The sequence below is a fragment of the Hyposmocoma kahamanoa genome, unplaced genomic scaffold (assembly GCF_003589595.1).
Source record: "Hyposmocoma kahamanoa isolate Upper Pololo Valley unplaced genomic scaffold, ASM358959v1 76, whole genome shotgun sequence".
NCBI lineage: Eukaryota > Metazoa > Arthropoda > Insecta > Lepidoptera > Cosmopterigidae > Hyposmocoma > Hyposmocoma kahamanoa.
Genome location: NW_020653900.1, coordinates 9,780,212 through 9,800,359, shown reverse-complemented (window position 1 = coordinate 9,800,359; position 20,148 = coordinate 9,780,212). Strand labels below are relative to the sequence as shown.

The 20,148-nt window shown below is 35.9% G+C and overlaps 1 protein-coding gene across 1 annotated transcript in view; it reads right to left on the bottom strand.

The window, feature by feature from the left end:
• The window catches only part of LOC113232402 (attractin), a 49,439-nt gene extending 29,291 nt beyond the window's left edge, over positions 1–20,148 (bottom strand). Inside the window, exons 1-5 of the mRNA XM_026467107.1 lie at positions 19,870–20,148; positions 9,625–9,837; positions 5,225–5,391; positions 3,533–3,613; positions 3,078–3,342 (exon numbers count right to left, since the gene is read on the bottom strand). Of these exons, the coding sequence (XP_026322892.1) occupies positions 3,078–3,342; positions 3,533–3,613; positions 5,225–5,391; positions 9,625–9,837; positions 19,870–20,102 (959 nt within the window). The 5' untranslated portion in view covers positions 20,103–20,148. The remainder of the gene's footprint in view (positions 1–3,077; positions 3,343–3,532; positions 3,614–5,224; positions 5,392–9,624; positions 9,838–19,869) is intronic.

Sequence of the window (20,148 nt, the reverse complement as noted above, 5' to 3'; positions counted from 1 at the left end):
TGTAATCAAAGTATGATTAAAATGTTTAATTAAAGTAAATCAATATTCATTGTCATATGGAAATATCCGGGATGATAGATATGAGATTTTGAATTTATTATTTTCCATTTATAAATGCTTAAATATTACGAAAAATAATATAAATCAGGAGATCTCTACACATTTCCAATCTCAAGGCTGATATTAGATTTTTTAAAAAGGTTTCCAAATAGTTTAAGCTGTTTTGTATTTATGTATTGGTAACAGCATTTGTTGTCTGCATATTCTGCACTTCAATTAACATTCTAGAAGTATTGTTGGCTGTACTGTTGGCTGTAGAGTAAACAAGTATTCTTGCAATATATATTGGTCGAGCCTAGGCCACCGCGAGCGCAGCAAATTGATATACAGCTAGTGCTGCTGTCTACACGCTCGACAAGTTTGAAAAAGAACATTACAAACGGCCATTGTAGATGAGTTTTGTGTAGCTGCCCACACGTTGGTCGCTGTCAGTTATCATTTTATCATTTACATTGAAACTATATGGATGACAAGTTATTGCAGCTGCTGCTATTTATTATTGGGCGCCTATAATTATTACGTCAATGCATCTAATATATGTTATATAATGTTAGAGTTGTCAGTGGGGAAAAATCGAAACGAGTGGACAGTTTTAAGGAACTGAGAATGTCTAGCAATGTCTCGTGTTTATTCAAAATTAAATATAAAATTATTTACCAATAAATGCGACGATGGAATTTCATTATCATGTAATCTAGTTACTTTCAAAGTTCTATTAAAATTTGACTATTCAAAATGGAGCGAACAAACGAAAATGATATTTGATCAATGTTTATGTTCGGCAATCCTATAATTTCCAACCATTCTTTCTTTTTTCAATTGTAGTTAAAGTTTAAAAATAAAAATAATACTAATGAAAAAATAAAAACCTCGTAGTGAATTGTTTTAATAACAGAATATCGATAATATGTCTGCTTACAAGAACAACACTATCTCAAAATAATCGTTATCAACAATCATCAAATATACTAAGACACAGGTAATATAAAGTAACCAAAGCAAAATTCGGCAAGACTTATGAATAAACTACTTAAATGAGTCTAACTGCATGAGATATTTGGGCTATTGTATGATTTATGGACAAAAAAATAGCACATGCCGGACATGCCGGTGTAATGTAACATTCGGTTGATTTCCGCCTTTTCTACTGCCACAGCGACGCATTTTAAGCAATGGTTAATTGGATTTTGATAAGCAATAAAGTGTCAATCACCATGAACATAGACACATGAACATCTGAAAGCGACCACGCGCCGCAATAGGTGGGGTATAGGGCTCGTATACATATAACGTCTGATTTATATATGTCAATATAACATGTCCTTTAGTTTCCAGTCTCAGCGTTGAAGGAGCTAATTGATGTAAACACGCCAGCACATCAAGCTACACATTGACGTATCTTGTTCCGTTGCACTGGAGGCGATTTTCGTACAAAAATTTGTAATCTGGTGTGCCGTTGTCCGTACATTGTTGTCAATAGTGACGTGCAATAAAATTTATGTATGTATAATTTTACGACACAAGTCGGCATTTGTTTTTCGAAAATCGAAATTTAAAAAAATTAAATAATACGATCGTCACTTATAGGATCGCTGTCCAGCCCAACTTCTATCTCAAGCAAACTCGCGTCAAAGCTCAATGCAAACAGCTGTTTCGAATTGACGAAATACTAAGTTAACCATTTTTATTTTCGTTTTATTAAAACTTTTTAATCAGCTACCCCTTACAATACTAGTTAAAAATCTAAAAACCTATAGATGCGACTCGCATTTGATTATAGTTTTTTCGAATTAATGAGTTGAGATTTGACCTCATTATTGTAATCTGTCAAAACGGCCATCATAGCGTGCCCGTACTGTAATGTACATGCATATACTAGGATTTTTTAAATTGACAGTTATATGTGTCGGAACCGCCATGGTTTAGAACTGAATCTTTAGACACCGTTTAGGCAGATTTACGGATCGCGCAATGAGAATACCTTTAATAGTAAGTTGATATAGCGTCTGGCACGCTAAGCTAGAAGACGTCGTTTCGAATCCGGCCAGATCTAAGGAATTTTTTCTGAGTATTCGATCTTTGTATTAATAATTATAACACTGTATATCTTAACCATTATGAAGTCGAATAACAACTTGTACTTTTTATTAATTTTAACGATCGAAATAGGCACTATGCGAAACGTAGAACAGGCCCATGACGACGACTACCCTACCCGACCGAAAAATGTGTCCAATCGTGCCTGCCAACAACGTCTCGACTCTGTCGAAGCGCGGGAAACGTCGTTGTGCGAACTACACCGCAGAACAATAAATACAGTGATTAGTTAGCATCTGACGCATGCCAACTATAGGTTTCGAAAGACCTATCTGAGCTCTGTCCGCCATTTTCACTTTGTATGGTATGGTTGTGTCATTACTTCGTGCAAATTCACTAAAATCATACAGAATTGCCTTATTGTGCTATTTTGGAGTGCAAAAATGATAGCCGCACCAAAAATATTACCCGAGGTGGTATTTTATATCACCGGAAAGCCTTATTTTAATACACTTTCAATTTTCTGTTTATTGAATTTTTTTTTGTTACAAGAAACGAAAGTAAAGCTTATACCCCTGCAGTATGGTCGCTTCTTGTTTGGAGAACTAAATTAATGACTCCAATTCGTCGTTGTTCTGCAATGAAATTGATAAATGGCAGCACATTGGTTGAAATTTCAATATGATATCTAAATGTCGTAACTTGTAATAATAGGTATTGATGATATTGAACTTTCAGCGTTATGCCAACAGGGTAAAGTTAAAATTATATTAACAATCCAGAATTTGTTATTTCTTTTTTAAATTTGAAACTACGACCAATCAATATCAAGAATTTGTGTGTTGCAAATTAAGAACGTGTGAGTTTTGGCGACATCGACTCTGATAGTAATCGAGCCTTAAGGCACTTCCATTGGTTTTTTTCTTCCGTGGTTTAGTGTTAGTACCCACTACTGTCTCCGACATATGTAAGTCTCTCACCTGTATAAAAATTCACTATCGGAAAACGTCTCCCCGCCAACTCTTAACAAGTCTTCGCCGTACACCAACAGTATATGCCCGGCAACGGCAGGTGGCTGCGTGTCGTCCTGCCTGTCCACTCCCGCGTCCTCCCCCGCTTCCCGCCACGCCCACCCCCACCCCGCGACTGCCGTGTCGCGCCCACAATCGGCGCCCGTCCGTGATGGAGTGCACTCACATCCTCGTGACGTACAAGACCCTGCTCCGTACGCTGCGTTGCAATCGTCTGAAAGCCGATAAAGGATAATCGAACCAAAAAGCAGCGGAAGGACTCATTTTTAAGCACAAAATCCGATCACAAATACTACTTACATTAATGTAATGTAATAATGTTTCAAAAACAGATTAAGTTGACCGGACTACAGAGTACCATGAGATGGTTACCATTAGATAAAATACCTGTATGAAAAGGTTACCTGGACAAAGGGGTTGGTCGCAGGCGACTCCTGTCCAATATGGTTCACACCTGCAAGTTCCATCGTCACATTCACCATGATCTGTAACGCAACAAACGAACAATATATTAGCTTTTGCCTACGGTATCGTCCTTATAACAAAGTGGCTTGGTACAAGAAGTGGTCGTTTTACACTTGAATTTAAAAGTGAATCTGAATGTGTACAGGAGGTACGAGAATAGGGAGTGATAAATATCAAAAAAGTGTTTGTTTGCTGGTCGGTTATATATTCACGCAGATTATTTACAAATTGATCTGCAGCAACATTTGGTTTTGGAGTTTGTTTAAGTCGCATATACTAAGACAGATTTTGCTCTAGGGGAGTGTGGTAAAACTAAACTGACTAAACTAAAATATATCTTTATTTCATAGGCAAACAAATCACATTTGAACTGTCACATTCACTAAACTATACTACTTCGTAAGTGGGATTCTCATGAGAAAAATGAGTAGGAAACTTGCTCTTTGTAAATAAAGGCTTATTGACATTTATCATTATAGTAGATTGTACAACAAGTGCATAAAACGCGTCATTTTACCCGAGACGAGTATATCCGAGCCGCAGGCGAGGGTGGATACTCAAGTCGAGGGTAAAATGGGTTTTATGAACGAGTTATACACTCTGCTTTTCACTTCGATTGCGAGGAAATTAAACAGCAATATTACAGTTAAACGGTTATTTAATTAAAATTGAATGTCAATTCTACATGTGACACAAGGTCGGACTACATAATGCTCAGTTATATTTTACAAGCTTTTATTTTTATGCATTTCCATTTCTTATAAATTACTAGAATTACTATTACCTATTTTTTTAATTTTGTAATATAACACGGATGAAAAAAAAATAAAAGTAAAACTTTATTTTATAAAGTTCCAGTGTGTGTGGCGCAGGCGTCTTAGCCTCGGTCTTAAACGACGATTTTATTTTATGCACTAGTGCATGAAATCCTATTTTCAAAATCCTACACCCAGCATAAATACGAAGAGAGACTTAAGAGCATGAGAAGTGAAAAGCATATTTATTTCAAACATTATCACCGAAACCTGCAAGAGTGAAACGGGAAGCTGTATAATGATCTTTAATATAAAGTTTTTATTTCACTATAGTTTTAAGCTCGTAAATAGCAAATTGTGAATATCAATTGGAATTTCAATAAAGAAGCGACTACATAGCCCTTCAAATGAACTTAGGACTCTGTTAAGACGACATTCAAAAATAACCGGCAGTTTATTTTTAATAATTCTTAGAACAAATAAAAAAATATTAGTGCAATGGTCGTCTGATAGGATGGATAAGTTGCTCGTGAGATTAAATCCGTCAAAGTATATGCATTGTCGAAAAATAAATTGAGTATCATACTACCAGCTAATAATTAACTACTTAATTACTGATAAATAAATTGATTTATTTTTAAAATACTTTAAATTTAAATTTGACAGTCATTTTAAAATTAAATCATTTGATTTTCTGGGTGTATTTGCTTACATTTATTTATTTTTATAGTAATAATATTATAATTAATAATGTTCATGTTAAAATTGACATTGCTGCGCCCTTACAGGGCACATGTCTGATACTTTCCCAACTACTGTAAGACCTAAATGTAACATGTTTTGCAATAAACGATATTACTATTATTATTAACTTACTAGAACAATTGGTGCGATGGTCATCGGAAGGGCAGGAATACGCTGCGTAAGTAAGATTGAATCCCTCCATGGCATATGCGTCATCGGAGAAGAAATGGAGTAACGCACTGCCTGATCGCGCTATCACTTGCCGAGTCCAGCTCGACTCGCCGTTCTCGAGGACGCCACTGAAAAATAGACCTTGTGACTCAGAAAAGAAAAATAAATATTCATTTATTTTATACATAGGAAACGAAACTATTTTTCCGGATACAAATCGCGTATATTTGTTTTTTCAAACACACCAACGTTTCGGGCCCTATACAGGTCCCATGGTCACGGTTAACTGAAGTGGTACAGTCATCAACCAGTTATGTCTAATATTAATGCAAACCACCCTATTTTTTTACTATACTTACAAAAATGATTAATTAAACACCTTATTTTTAATTTTACTAAGAAACATTCCAATTTACGCTACATTATGTTCAACAAATTATTTTATTTTAACAATATGTATTTTTATGAGTTAAATTTATTATTAATTAATAATGGAAATTAGAATAAATTAAAACATATTAATTAGTACTGCAGTCTTATGTCTGTTTGGGATTTTTCATCAGAGGAAATACTTGATCCCAAACTAGTGGTACGGAGAAATCATCTTCCCTTATTTCATACTATTACACAGCATTACAGCAAAATACCAGAGCACTGTGAAATTCATAAATAGACAATTTGTATTAATAATTCACAGAAGATGTCATTCATCCATCCTCTCACAAAACCTCAAACATTCATCACACACAGCAACCTATCCACTGACAAAAACATCAGTCTGGTAGATACGAGAAGCGCATTAAAACAGTGCAGAGTGCGAGCAAGCGGTGATTTACTGAGAGACACAGTGCGCACCGCCGGCACTGCCAGCAGATAATAAACGCGTGGCTGTAGATTAAATTTATTTAGCGGGAGGACGAACAGGCGCACCAGTTGCGCCACTAATTCTGGCCAATCGGGATGTCCTCGCAAGATGCCACCAGCAAAAGTCAATAGGCCATAATTGCGTCTTATTTCTAAAGAATTAAGAATTAATTATATTTTTATTTCCCATGTTATATATGCTGCTGTAGCGGTGTAGGCTTGTGAGGACTTTTTTTATTTATATAGATTTTAAGGCTTTCGTGGTTGTTCACTAAATGATTATCAGTAATTTCAGGTTTCTTACCACGGTAGGACTGCTTTTTATTTTCCCGATATTTCGGAACGCTTGCACGCTCCATAGTCACGGGTCGACTGGACGGCGGTAGATGACAACTTTAAGAGTCGACAACGCAAGCGGGTAGACATATCTGTCTACCCGTTTGCGTAAACATTGTAAAGAAGTGTACAAAAAAGAAAGAAGCAAATTGACGTACAGCGACTACCAGTTTTTCTGCTCTATGTACAAGCGGTGACAGATAAAATAGCCAGGTTGCTAAGTATAACCAAAGTAGGAAAAATGTTACGTTCACCAAAAGACCACCGTCCTTTACAAACACCGGGTGTCTATAAAGTGAACTGTATTGTGGGAGCTCGTATATCGGTCAGACTAAATGAACAATTGTCGGTCGTATAAAGAACACAACGAGCAGTAAAAGACAATGATACACAGAAGTCGGATATAGCACAACATCTCACACAGACTGACACTAACCACTGGATCGAGTTGCATAGCCCCCAGGTACTGTCAGAACGTCACTAATTATCACGGTTGGTACGAGAAGCCATCGTGATCACGAAGTACAAAACATTTAACCGTGATCACGGTTTTAAACTGTCCAGTGCAAGGAATCGGGTCCTTAGTGCGTGCAGTAATAATAACAAAAACACCTCGAGTTCCGTTTCGCGTGTGGATACTGTGCGTGTGGTTTGTGTGAAAAAATTGAGTGACAATGGTAACGCCACAACAAATCGCGATGAAGGTAGTAGTCGTCGACAACGCAAGCGGGTAGACAGATATGTCTACTCGCTTGCGTTGTCGACTCTTAAAGTTGTCATCTACCGCCGTCCAGTCGACCCGTGACTATGGAGCGTGCAAGTGTTCCGAAATATCGGGAAAATAAAAAGAAGTCCTACCGTGGTAAGAAACCTGAAATTACTGATAATCATTTTTTATTTAGTTTCTTCGCTATGCGCCGGAATTTCAGTCTTTTTAGAACGTATAAATTAGAATGGTCAATATCGCTTTGCTCAGGCAAAAAGTGAGTAAACGTTCATACATTTACTCATATTTCATACCAGTTACCGAGATCGGTAACTGTCTAACACCGCGGTCATCCGCGATTTTAGATAGTTACCGATCTCGGCCTTGGTCAATACTTAGTAATGACACAGTTAACAATCTGTTAAAAATTTATTTATTATATTTGGCGGTCTCCGTGGTCGAGTGGATTGCACACAGGTTTTCATGGTTTTCATTCACCGGATTTGGTCAGTGTAGAGAGTGAGAGAGAAAACTAACTTTTATATATTGTTTCGGGTCTGGGTGTCTGTGGTACCGTCGTTGTTTCCGATTTCCATAACACAAGTGTTTGAGCTACTTACTTTGGGATCAGAACAATGTATGTGACGTCTAATATTTTTTATATTTATTTTTTATTATTATATAAATTATTAACGCCAGTAAAATGTTCTTAAATTTTATTACAACACTAATTGTCTACTGTGGTCACCAGTGGCGGATTTGCCCTAAGGCCCATTAGGCCCGGGCCTAGGGCGGTCAGATTTTAGGGGTGGCCAGTCGTGACAAAAAATTCACTGATAATAACAAGAAATAACTCAAAGTACCTAAATAATATAAACGCTCACGACATTATGGCGGGCCGCACTGCACCGCATCGTACAACAATAATCTTCCTAAATCAGTTTCGTACATTTTATGTATAAAATATAAACATGTTACATATCTATAATAACAATCACTACATCACTACGTCTGTCTGTTTGTCTGATCGTGATAAACTCAAAAACTACGGATGCTGGTACTGACTACATGGCCTGGGGCCTAGGGCAGCCAAGACTGCAAAATCCGCCACTGGTGGCCGAATCGTTCAATAATTACGTTTCTTCATCATTCTTACTTTGCTACTAAATATCCGAACCGAGCAGACTTGCTCGACTTCACATCAAATTCTGATCGATTATACCATTGAAAATAATGCAACCTAACTGCTAGTAAAGCATTGTATTTGTACAAAAACAGGCCCTTTTGGGGTAAGTTCCTTATTACCACGTCTACCTGTATGTAATTTAAGTAGGGTGTGTTTTGTACCTGTGTTTATACCGTTATTTTATTTTGTTACAGCGTTTACCTTTCTTCCTTTTCCTATTCTTTACCTATTCCTATTTTACAATAAATGATGCGGACGGAGCCTTTCATTTTATTTCTCAAAGCCCTCGGCCACACGTTTATGCAACTGAGCGTCATGTTGATGTGAAATAAATATTTGTATCAACACATGCAATCTGAAGATACTTCTTTTAAGAGACAACCCTTTGTTTGCTTGAGCTGCGTTTAATTTATATTCTTGCTCCTGTCTTTAATTTAGTGCAATTTTAATAATAATAAATTTGCTTTTTATTTTTCCTCAAGATGTTTTCCTCCACCGAAAAGCTCATGGTAAATTTAAAGTGAAATTTTATTTTATTTATTTCTATGAGTATACTCTTTCGTTATTCAATAATGCCAAATGGCTTAACAGATGGCGGAAGCTGGTAAACAAATAAATAATTCCCTTATTTATACATGAGCTCGCTGTCGTATAAGGCCTCGTTCTCACTATGCCGGACCTGCGAATTTGCCGGAACCGGCTCCCGGACTAGGTGTTCACATTATGCCGGATCTCGCAAGAAAACTGGTGACAAAAATGACACGCGGGGAGTAGGTGGGGAAGGAAGTTCGTTCACATTACTCCGGTCCGGGCGTTCTGCCAGAGGCCCGCAGTGACAAACGCTCCGGCAAAAATGCCGAATCCGGCAAGAATGTCGGGTCCGGCGTAATGTGAACAGCTTCATATAAATTGTACAGCCACTGGCCTTTCCGCCAGTTTTACCGACCCGGTAAATTCGCCGGTCCGGCGAACGGATATTGGGAACGAGGCCAAACCATCTTTATAGATACAGAATATACACATCGCGCGTTGACATTGATACCGTCACTAAACGAAAGAGTCAACTTTATGAAACAAAATTTAAAATTCAAAAGCGAGAATTTCGTGTAGTAACTTCCAATGTATGTTTCTAACGTGCAATATTGTTTTTATATTCAAATTAGTTGACGGCCAACCTGATTAGTTCCCGCGGTATATTGACATTTGCTCGTCGTAGAGGATACGAACTTAAGTATTGCTTGTGTCTGTGATTTTGTTGAGTGAATTTACCTAAAAACAGCGAGTAGCCTCTCAGCTCGTACACTATCACCGTCATACACGTATAGATGGTCCCATCCGCATTCAGTAGCGAAGCTCTCGAGCCGCACGCGGAGCGCCGGGGGCGCAGGCCCGAGCCACGGAGGAGACACAAGCCAGGAGCATTGAGTGCTTATGCTGTAGTTACCTGGACCATCTGTGATGATCCCTGTCGGGGATGTCAGCCTGAAATTTGAAAAGAAATAATTAATTATTTGTGTTTTTATTGGCACATAGATTAAACAACACAAAGAAAAAATCTTTCGGTATAATTGCAATCGAACCAACGTCTGTTGTCACACCAGGACCACCGCTCTTAATAACTGTGCTATAGATAGGAAATGAAACATTTTTTTCGGATTTCAATCGCTTATATTTGTGTCTTCAAACAAACCAATATTTTGTACTTTGACTTTTTACTTTTTACCTAAATAATTTGTAAAACATAATGTAGCCTAAATTATAATGTTTTCTTTGTAAAATTTAAAATACGTACATACATACACATAAGCTCACGCCATAGTCCCACAGGAGGGGTAGGCAGAGATCACGAAGCGCCACTTTGTTCTATCCTGACTCAACTCTCGAGCCTCACATACATCAACTACCATTTTCATACAACTTCTTTTATTCTTGTCACTTCGGATTCCAGCCTTTTTGAGGACATCACTGATCTGATCAAAGTAAGTCCTTCAGTGGGGATATTTCTGGACCTAGCGAAAGCTTTTGATACAGTTTATATACCCATCCTATTGCAGAAGCTTGAATCCCTAGGTATAAGAGGTATACAGCTAAAATTATTTGCAGATTATCTGGAGAACCGCTCCCAATGTGTCAAAATAGGTGACGTTTTCAGTTCTGATCTCAAGAGTACGGCATTTGGAATTCCCCGAGGAAGTATTTTAGGCCCTACTCTGTTTCTGTTCTACATTAATGACCTTTGTAATCTAGAATTAGATGGCGGTATGATCATATCCTATGCCGATGATACTGGTCTGCATTTTTCTGCTAACTCTGATAAGGAAGTCTATGAGTATGCTCAGCGAGCATTCAATGTCGTAAAGAACTGGTTTCAGCAACATTTATTAACACTAAACGCGGATAAAACTAGTTTCATGCAGTTCTATATGCGAAAACCAAAGTCTGTTATAACTAACACACAACTTAATGCTCACCATTGTAAGGAGACTACTAGCAACCTGTGCAAGTGTCCAGACATTGCTATTACTAACAAGGTAAAGTATTTCGGTGTTATAATAGATGATAACCTCTCTTTTAAGCACCATATCGAAGCACTAAGCGGTATCCATAAGCTAATGTATGTGTTTAAAAAACTACGCGCTTTTGCTGATTTCAAAATAATCAGGCAAGTGTATTATGCCATATGTCAATCAATTATTACATATTGCATTACATCTTAGGGTATTATTGCTAAAACTTCATTAGTAACTATTGAGAGAGCCCAGCCAGCGGTTCTAAAGGTTTCTACCTTCCGCCCTTTCCTTTACCCTACTAACCTTCTGTATAAGTCGTGTAAGGTACTAACTGTAAGGCAATTATTTATTAAGTCCACAGTTCTCAAACAGCACATTGCACTCCCATATAGTACTGAAAACACTAACAAAAGACGGAAAGATATTGTGTGCCCCAAAATTGTATCATCAAAACATGTGTTTATTTCCAGATTTTGTGTTTCTTGGTCCAATTTTGTACAATAAATTAAACGCCAAACTGGCCATATATCATTTTTGTTACATAAAGGTTAAGAAAATTCTCCAAGAATTCCTTCAAAATATGTCCTACCGATGATAGAGTAGTTTGCATTAATATTCGACATAACTGGTTGATGATTGTACCACTTCAATCAACCGTGACGATGGGACCTGTAAAGGGCGTTGGTTTGTTTAAAAAAAAATACAAATAAACGCAATTTCATTCCGGAAAAATAATTTCATTTCCTATGTGTAACAATCGAACCTAAGAACGCGAACTGTGCTTGCGCGCTTGCAGCACACGAGGTGCTGCATATGCGCGCAATAAAATACATGTTACTATTATAGCGGCGCGCTAACGGCACGCGAATAGATCGCACAACTGTGCAGCTGCACACGAGTCTTTCGTAAACAGGCGCATTAGCCAGATCTGTTCCAAATCGTGTATGTTTGTTTTTTCAGACAACTCAACGTTTCGGGCCCTTTACAGTCAACCGTGACCATGAGACTTAGGGCCCGAAACGTTGGTTTGTTTGAAAAAACTAATTTAATATACGCGATTTAAATCCGAAAAAAAAAATAGTTTAATTTCCTACATTCCTGACATTTTTAGTTTGTTAAATTGTAACTTGTGACATTGTAGTAGTCCATTAATATTTCATAATTAGCGTTGCGTGCTATTTAATTAAGCAAACCGTGATTGCACTGGCACTTTTTGTTATATCTTCTGTTGTCATGTTTTAAATAAATAAACGTATTACTATTACATTGTTACAAAAAATGTGTCGTAATGTTTTTAACCCCATAATAAATTAGCTATAACCCCACAAAATACCTGTAGGGCTAGCACGACAGGGCGCGACTTGTGCGAGAGGGTAATCTATCACAAACTTGAATTTTTTTTCCGAAATATAACGTTTGTTCGAATTTTCATTACTCCGAAAACCGATAACGAAACTGTTGTTCTTTCAGGATTGTTGGATGTTTATCGCAAAGATACGATTAGGTTCGGTTAGGTTAAGTTAGGTTTAAAAGAAAAAACATTTTCCTATCAAAATTACTTTCGAGGTTATGAAAATTCGAGCACACGTTATTTCTGGAAAATGTAATTTCACACTACTGGTAGGTAACCCTAAATACTATGTAGCAGGCTTGGTCGCTCGCAAGCCTGCTACTTAGTATTTAATTTAGTTTTAGTTTATTTTCAATGGGTCAGAAAACGTTCCCATTAATTCGTAACGTTTTATTTATCGTTGAACGACTGTCGTGTCTAGTCTAGTCTGTTCCCACTAGATCGTGACGACAGTTGATCGGTTCACTGCAGCCGCCTATGTTGTTTGCACGACAAAATCGTTTGAAGCTGCTATTATCTGTCGTCACATTTTTATCGTGACGTTTTATTTATCGTAAAATAACGCGTAACCGAGGCGTAAACTGCTTCTGTGGCCGAACGGTTACTATGCCGGAGTGCGACGCAGAGGTCCCAGGTTCGATTCCGGGGCCGGGAGAAATATTTGTATGGCCTATATTTATTTCTCTCGTGAGTTTGGGTGTAATTTGTGGTTGTCTATGTGTGTGTCCATGGTACCCGCGACACAGGGATTCCCTAGTGCGGGACTATGTTGAGTATGTGCGTTATTATTATTATTATTATCGTCAGACGACTGTCGTTCTAGCTCTTCCCATTGTCAGGACAATCTGTTGTTGTTACGTTAAAAAAGTCGTGTTGTACTATATGTGAACAACTACATTTCAATATACAAGTCACGACACTTTAAACTGTACGACTATATATCGTCACGGCATAATGGGAACGCGCCCTTAAGACCCTTCAGCTCGCCTTTTTTCCGGTGGAGCAGTCAAGACCAGAGCCATGGAATGTACTCCGTGGTACTATCTATGGAACAGCCAGCAACGCACAGACACTCAACAAACAGAACCAATAAAAAAAACTGTTTCCCAATTTGTCCTACCGAGAATTAAACCTTGGACCTCATCCAGCGTCTACAGTGCAAACTGTCGGACCACCGAGATCGTGAAATTCACAATACAGGTGAATAAAAAGATATTTTTATTTTGTTTTGATGTCCTCGTGACCCTGTGGCATTGACAAGGGAAAACAATGCCAGAGATAATTAGCCGACTATTAATTTGTACGGTCTATTAATAGTATTTTGGTTACATAGCATCTGTACACATTTCACAATTTATTGAACGAATGACATTTGAAATTGTTATCTTAACATTAGTGTAGAGAGCTATAGGCATCTTAGCAAATTAAAAGACGATCAATACTTCACGCTTCATATTCGCCACAAATTAGCAGTGTCAGGTTGTATAGAACGCATAAATAGGTACGTGCTAGACAACCACACCAATTGCCATGTCTCAAACTGGGGAATTCCTAGTACTATGAGTATCAGAGCTACAGAATTCTTCGGCACTTCCCACAGACACAGACCAGAACCAATTTAGAAAAGTTAATTCCCAAATTGGTCTTACCGGGAATCGAACCCAGAACCTCCGCATACAAGCCCCTAAAACGTAAACCTTTAGGCCACCGAGGTTGTCATAGGTAAACGCTGAACGAGTGAAGAGCATTTTGGACCTCAATGCTGAGATATTAAGATTTACTTTTGTACGCCGGTTTTCTGTTGTTGGAGGAGTTACCGGACCGGGTAAAGTTATAAATAGTAACTTTTCTATAATGTCTCGGGTCTGGGTGTTCGTGGTACCGCTGTTATTTCCGATTTCCATAGCACAAGTGCTCAGTTACTTACTTTGAGATCGGAACAACGTATGTGATATTGTATAATTTTTATTTATATATTTCACAGGTAATGCGTAAAATTCTGGCAAATTATTATAAAGTATTAACTTTAGTGACGCCATAAGAAAGAATGAAAATGTGAGTGGAAAACAAGGGGGTTTCGGGTTGATAACAAATAAGGCAACTTTGTCCACCAGCTGACACAGTCTCACGTTATTACTCATATGTTTTGTACTCAAATTCATTTGCTAAAGTTTTTAAGGAGTGGTTTGATAAACCACAGTTAACATAGCTCCCTAATTAAAATTCAAAAAAATAATAGTACAATTGAGATTTGAATTTGATTGTGAACTACAGGTCCAGCAAAAAGTTCGTTACAGATCTTTTGTATTGGGATTATTCGGCTTTTACCGCTGTAAAGTATTTTTCTTTGTCTTCAATCTTTGTATTTGTAATTATTAAAAAACTAGTGGAGTAATTTTATTAAAAAAAATATATTAAGGAAGAAAAACATCATGATATTCAATAGAATAAAAAATATAACTATTTTACTTTTCATTTTTTAAATTCCAGGATTTCAGGGGGGTTATTATCCACTCTGTGTATTAGTTGAAGTTTACGTAAATATACTGCAGTTATTGCGCTAAGCACTAAAGTATATTTTAATAGGTATAATGTACAACTCTATAAAAATAGAATATGTAACTCAGTCGTAAACAAGATACATATGTAGTTGTATTAACTTTTATTTATTACGGAAGCAAGAATTGTTGTTATTTTTATTAATGAAAAAATCTAAACAATTTACAATTTATCAGTACAGTTAATTCTTCATTAATATTACATTATATTGTATCAATGTAGAATAGTAGAACATACATTGTTATTATAGTAAATCGGAATTTTACAAAACAGAGAATGATTCCATATCCATGGGTATTTCAGTTTGGCTTCTTGATAACAACAACGGAACTTTTGGGTTTTATTGTAAATATGCAAATTACCCAATTTTAATTTCGCCATTTATACACAAATATTGTATAACAAAACATCAAAAAATTAATTAGCAATTGAATTTTTTACACCACAGAATTAATACAATGAATATTATATCAGAGTTATTTATAAAATATTAACAACATTACAGGACTAAATTACAAACAATATTAATATTACACTTTTTAGACATGTATTTTTAGCCTACTGCATGTTGTCATTCATAAAATTAATTTTGGTGGTTGGTGCTTTCTTTGCTACTGCACAGAGTTATCACCATTTAGAGTGGTCCATTGAAATATTTTTATCTTTATACAAAAGTAAAATCTGATGATAAAATTAAGTCATGGAATAAAAGTTGTTGTTTATGATGTTAGTAATATAGTCCTGTGAGGTTGTTAGTATTTTACAAATAACCCAGTATATTTCAAAATGAATGTTAGTATGTTTCTTCTATGTGCATTCCAGTATTATTGACACAATTTGATAGAGAAAACTTTCGTGAATTGTTGTGCCCAAAGCCCGCGAAAGTATTACAACCATTTAAAAATATCAGGTAGGCCAATTTCGTGTGTCTTCAGCTGGCAAAGCGATTCTTTTGCAGATATATCCAAAAGATGCAATAAGAGCGCGTTGTGCTCTTCACTGTATCAACCAAATTTATAAAATTACATTATACTTTAATATGGTCACATGTGGCCTATTAAGAGATAGATTACTTTGATCTTGACAATTTAAAAAAATTTAATTAGTCAGTCTTTATTTTTATTCCAATTACGCAACACCTATCAATGCATTTTAGTCCACAAAATGGTCATTTTATATGCACACCGGTTTTCTCACCGCCATCTCTGAGGTCCCGGGTTTGATCAGTGTAGAACTTTTCTATATTGTCTCGGGTGTTGGTGTTTGTGGTACCATCGTTGTTTCTGAATTCCATTAATAAGTGCTTTAACTACTTACTTTGGGATCAGAGCAATGTATGTGATGTTGTCCAATATTTATTATTTATTAATTACAATTGTAGTTATACTTAAATTATGAGTAATGAAATGCCATAAACGAATTTCTACTTTTAGCAATTTAATAATCCCCTTTGAAAAAAGTACCAATTATGGCCAATTTATCTTTTTTTATGATACTATGCGACGGAACGAACAAGTCGTACGCCTGCTGTTAAACGACACGCCTCGCCATAATAGTGGCTGTGCTGCCGTGCAAAGGTGCTGCCACCACGCCCTGAGACATAAGTTGACAAGTCCCATGTGTCTGTAATTTCACCAGCAAACCTTTCAAAACCAAAACGCAGTTATATTACTGCTTGTCAGCAGAAATAAGAAAGGTGGCAGTATTTCCTGGACAAACTCATTCACAAGAAGCTCTATTGCTACAAAATTTCTAAGATTGATTATAGTGCATCTACCAGGTTGTAAGTTGCACTGAAAGTATTAGCTGGTGTCTGTAATACCATGTCAAATTGTGGGGTGGCACTACTTTAAGGCATGGTTTCTAATAACAGTAATGATGCGTTTATTGGCCATCAAATGAAATTTTATATCTTTTTGAAACAGTACACTAATAAAATTAACATTCGTTATTCTGCAATAATCATCATTTTCGTAATGAAGAATATCAATTATTGAAGCCTTAAAGATTGTAAATACTTAAAATCTACCAGTATTCGACAAGAATACAAATTTTTAGCACAGTAAGGTAAATGAAGTGGAGGTCGAAAAAAACTGCCCCTTAACTGTCAATTTTGACGGCCCATTGAGGTGAAATGACAAGACATGTCGAAATTCATTTTGTAGTACTTGAAAGTTTTGAAACTCAGAGACTGGATTTTAGAAGTTGTTATTTAGATTTGGCATTTCAATTACTGGTTTTCAAGCTACACGGTTCGGCCCTTATAGAATTTTGTTAATAATGAATACAGAAGTGCCCTAAATACAGGGAAATGGAGGGAATAGGAGAGGTTTTGGCCCAGCTATAAGACAGTTTCAGAAAAAATTAAAAGAATCGTAGAAAAATAAATTGTCTTGTAAGCAGTTTCTGTTTTATTAAAAACTATTTCATTTATTCTTATAAAACAGAAAATGTGTTCAATGCCATATATTGAGAAATATCAATACTCACTAACCTAATAGATATTTAATATTTTACAACAAAATACATGCAACATTCATTGAGTCAATTTAGCTTACTTTAAATGACAATACATACATGTCTTCATTGTGTGATTTTCAAGGCAACGGGCAAACCTTATTATCAGGATTATATAGCACAGTATACTGTGCATAATAATACATGTTGAAACATATGTTTGTGATTTAAAATATATTATAAATTGTTTAGGTCCCGTTTATGTTTTTTGTTTTGCCAAAATGTTAGTTGTTTTCTCCTTCCTGTGAATAGTGTTGACCTATTGCAGAGGCCTCTGTTCAGCTACCTTGTAGTCGATAATGACGATTTTCATTACTACTAGGCTAAAAATATGTATTCAGTAGGTACATTTTGTAACAAGAAATGTTTTGTTTCTAAATGAGATGTAACTTTACATGTCTATTTACAAATAAAACGCAACAAAGCTGAAAAATAATTGTTTTTAATTTGTTATTTATTATCATTTGCAGTGGATACTAACTAAATTTGAATGGTTTTATGTACAATGTTTATGAGGTATTAGAGAGATTGAAAAATCTACAGTAGGCATTATTGTACTAGTATGTTGCTTAAAAATGCTTAAAAACCTCAGATACCAAGAATTTGCTAGAGCCAAGGTTCCCAAACTTTTTTGTCTTCATGATCTCATGCTATTTTTTTCTATTTTCTGGACACTTTTGCCATACAGATTTTTATACATATTCTTCAACTTCAAATGTGCTATTTAAAACCAACACAGTGAATTAAACAATTGAGAATATATATAAAAAACAACAACAACACATTAGTTAAGCTTTATACATTTATGAATAACAATAAATACCTATCTTATTTGGTATAAGCTTTATACATTTACGAATAACAATAAATACCTATCTTATTTGGTATAAGAAAGTATTATGTCAGTAAATAGGTTTACGGAAAGCCAAAATTTTGACAATCTGCCCAAATTAGGTCCACTTTCTTGGACCACAATTAACATCTTATGCACCTGCTATTTTTTCATTTGGACCCCTTGTAGGTTAGAGTGGACACCTATATGGACCCCTTCGGGAATCATCACTCCAGAGTATGTATTATAAAAGATTATTTGCTTTTATAATCATGATTTTTATTAAGTTTGTCAGAATCACTGCATGTACAAGAGGCTTAGATGAAAGGTGAAAAGTACAGTTGATGCCCTGTCTGACTACTTCTACGCATTCAACAAAAAAGGGTAACACATGTCAGCTTTTTGGTTAAAATTTGTACATATTTATGTAACATAATTAAAGGTCAAATTTATTTCAAAAGTTTCTTAAAACATAATTTTTAATATAATTTAAATAATTTGAATTTTATGACGCACAAGTAAAAGGTTGTTTGTTTAAAACCTTTTTACTCAGAACCAAATAGCGGGTTAAGGGGCCAGGTATCTTAGGGTAGTCAGTAGTAATCAGCATTGTACCAGTGTAACGGATAACACTTTATATAGAATATACCAGTGCGGTACTGTGGTAAATATGAAAGTTGAATAATTATAAGGGGCTGCACGTCCCAGAAGTGTTTGAAAAAGGTGTTTACACTTCAATTGACAGTTGTTAATGCGCTTAATTAGGTCTCTGACAGTGTTTACCAACTACACCCAGAACCCTTCAGAATTAAAGAAAAATGTTACTCAACTTTATAAACAAAACTTCTGGACGTACTGAAATTTTTATAAAGGGTCTACAGAGTCCAGATTAAGAATTAATGTTCTACCGCACTTTCACTAGAGTACTTATGCTCTATAGCAAAATATCTAAAAACTCATATAATTTTTGGAGGAGAGAAGAAAGCGTATTTTTCATCTGTGTGGTGTGAAAGAGAAAGCAACATCGTAATATATATCTCAGAATAGTGCATTAAACTTGAAGATAGAGTGCAGATCTGTTTAAACATCCAAACAGTATAGAACCCTAGTAAATTTCAGAAAAATACTTCATGGATGATAAAAGGTAGCAATACTTTAATAATACAATTGAGGTAGTTCAAATTTATTTGTTATTAGAATAGTATTTGTAGATGCCATCAATATTGCCTTACGGATATCCTGTTTAATTTAGGGCTTCTTGTAGTCAGTTTGGAAATTTGCACATAATGTTCGAAGCCACAGGAAACCATGGTTATGTTTGTTTGTAACATTTGTTTCGTGATTGTTTCATAGGTTATGTGAATTTCCTGGATTTTTTGAACACAAATGTATAATATCCATTCGCTGGTTTAAATTTAAATTAAGAGCAGTGAGTTAATGTTCTCAGTGTGCAAAAATAGTTCGATTTATCAAAAAACAAAACACTTTACTGTTTTGTAACTGTACTTTGCGAAGGCAAACCAAAATTTACGAAAAACAGTCAGCAAAGGTAAGAGAAGAATAATGTAGTGTATGTATATCGTACAAAGGGTAATGTTATGAGTGAATAGGCTTAGAAAAAGAAGCCAAAGCGTATAATTGGATAATCTGACTGATTTCTCTAGCGAAAACATTAAAACGATCTGTCAAATAGGTCATTGCTCTAGTGGTGTACATTTTTTGGGCATAAGCTACGTTGCACTCACTTGACTTTCCCGGCACAGTACTGGCACTCTGGACCTTGCCAGCCCTCAAAACATACACAAGTCTCATTATTACAAACACCGTTTATACAATTCTCTTCATTACACTTACTGTGGGCACCGTCACAAAACAATAACACTATTAAAACTGAACACAGAAACGGCGAGAACCACGACCATTTTCGTCTGTACTTTGATTTGAAAAGAAATAAGAACATTTGCAACGATTCTACCATTTTGATGAATGCATTTTCAACGAGTTTTGGTAGCTCAAAACGTGAA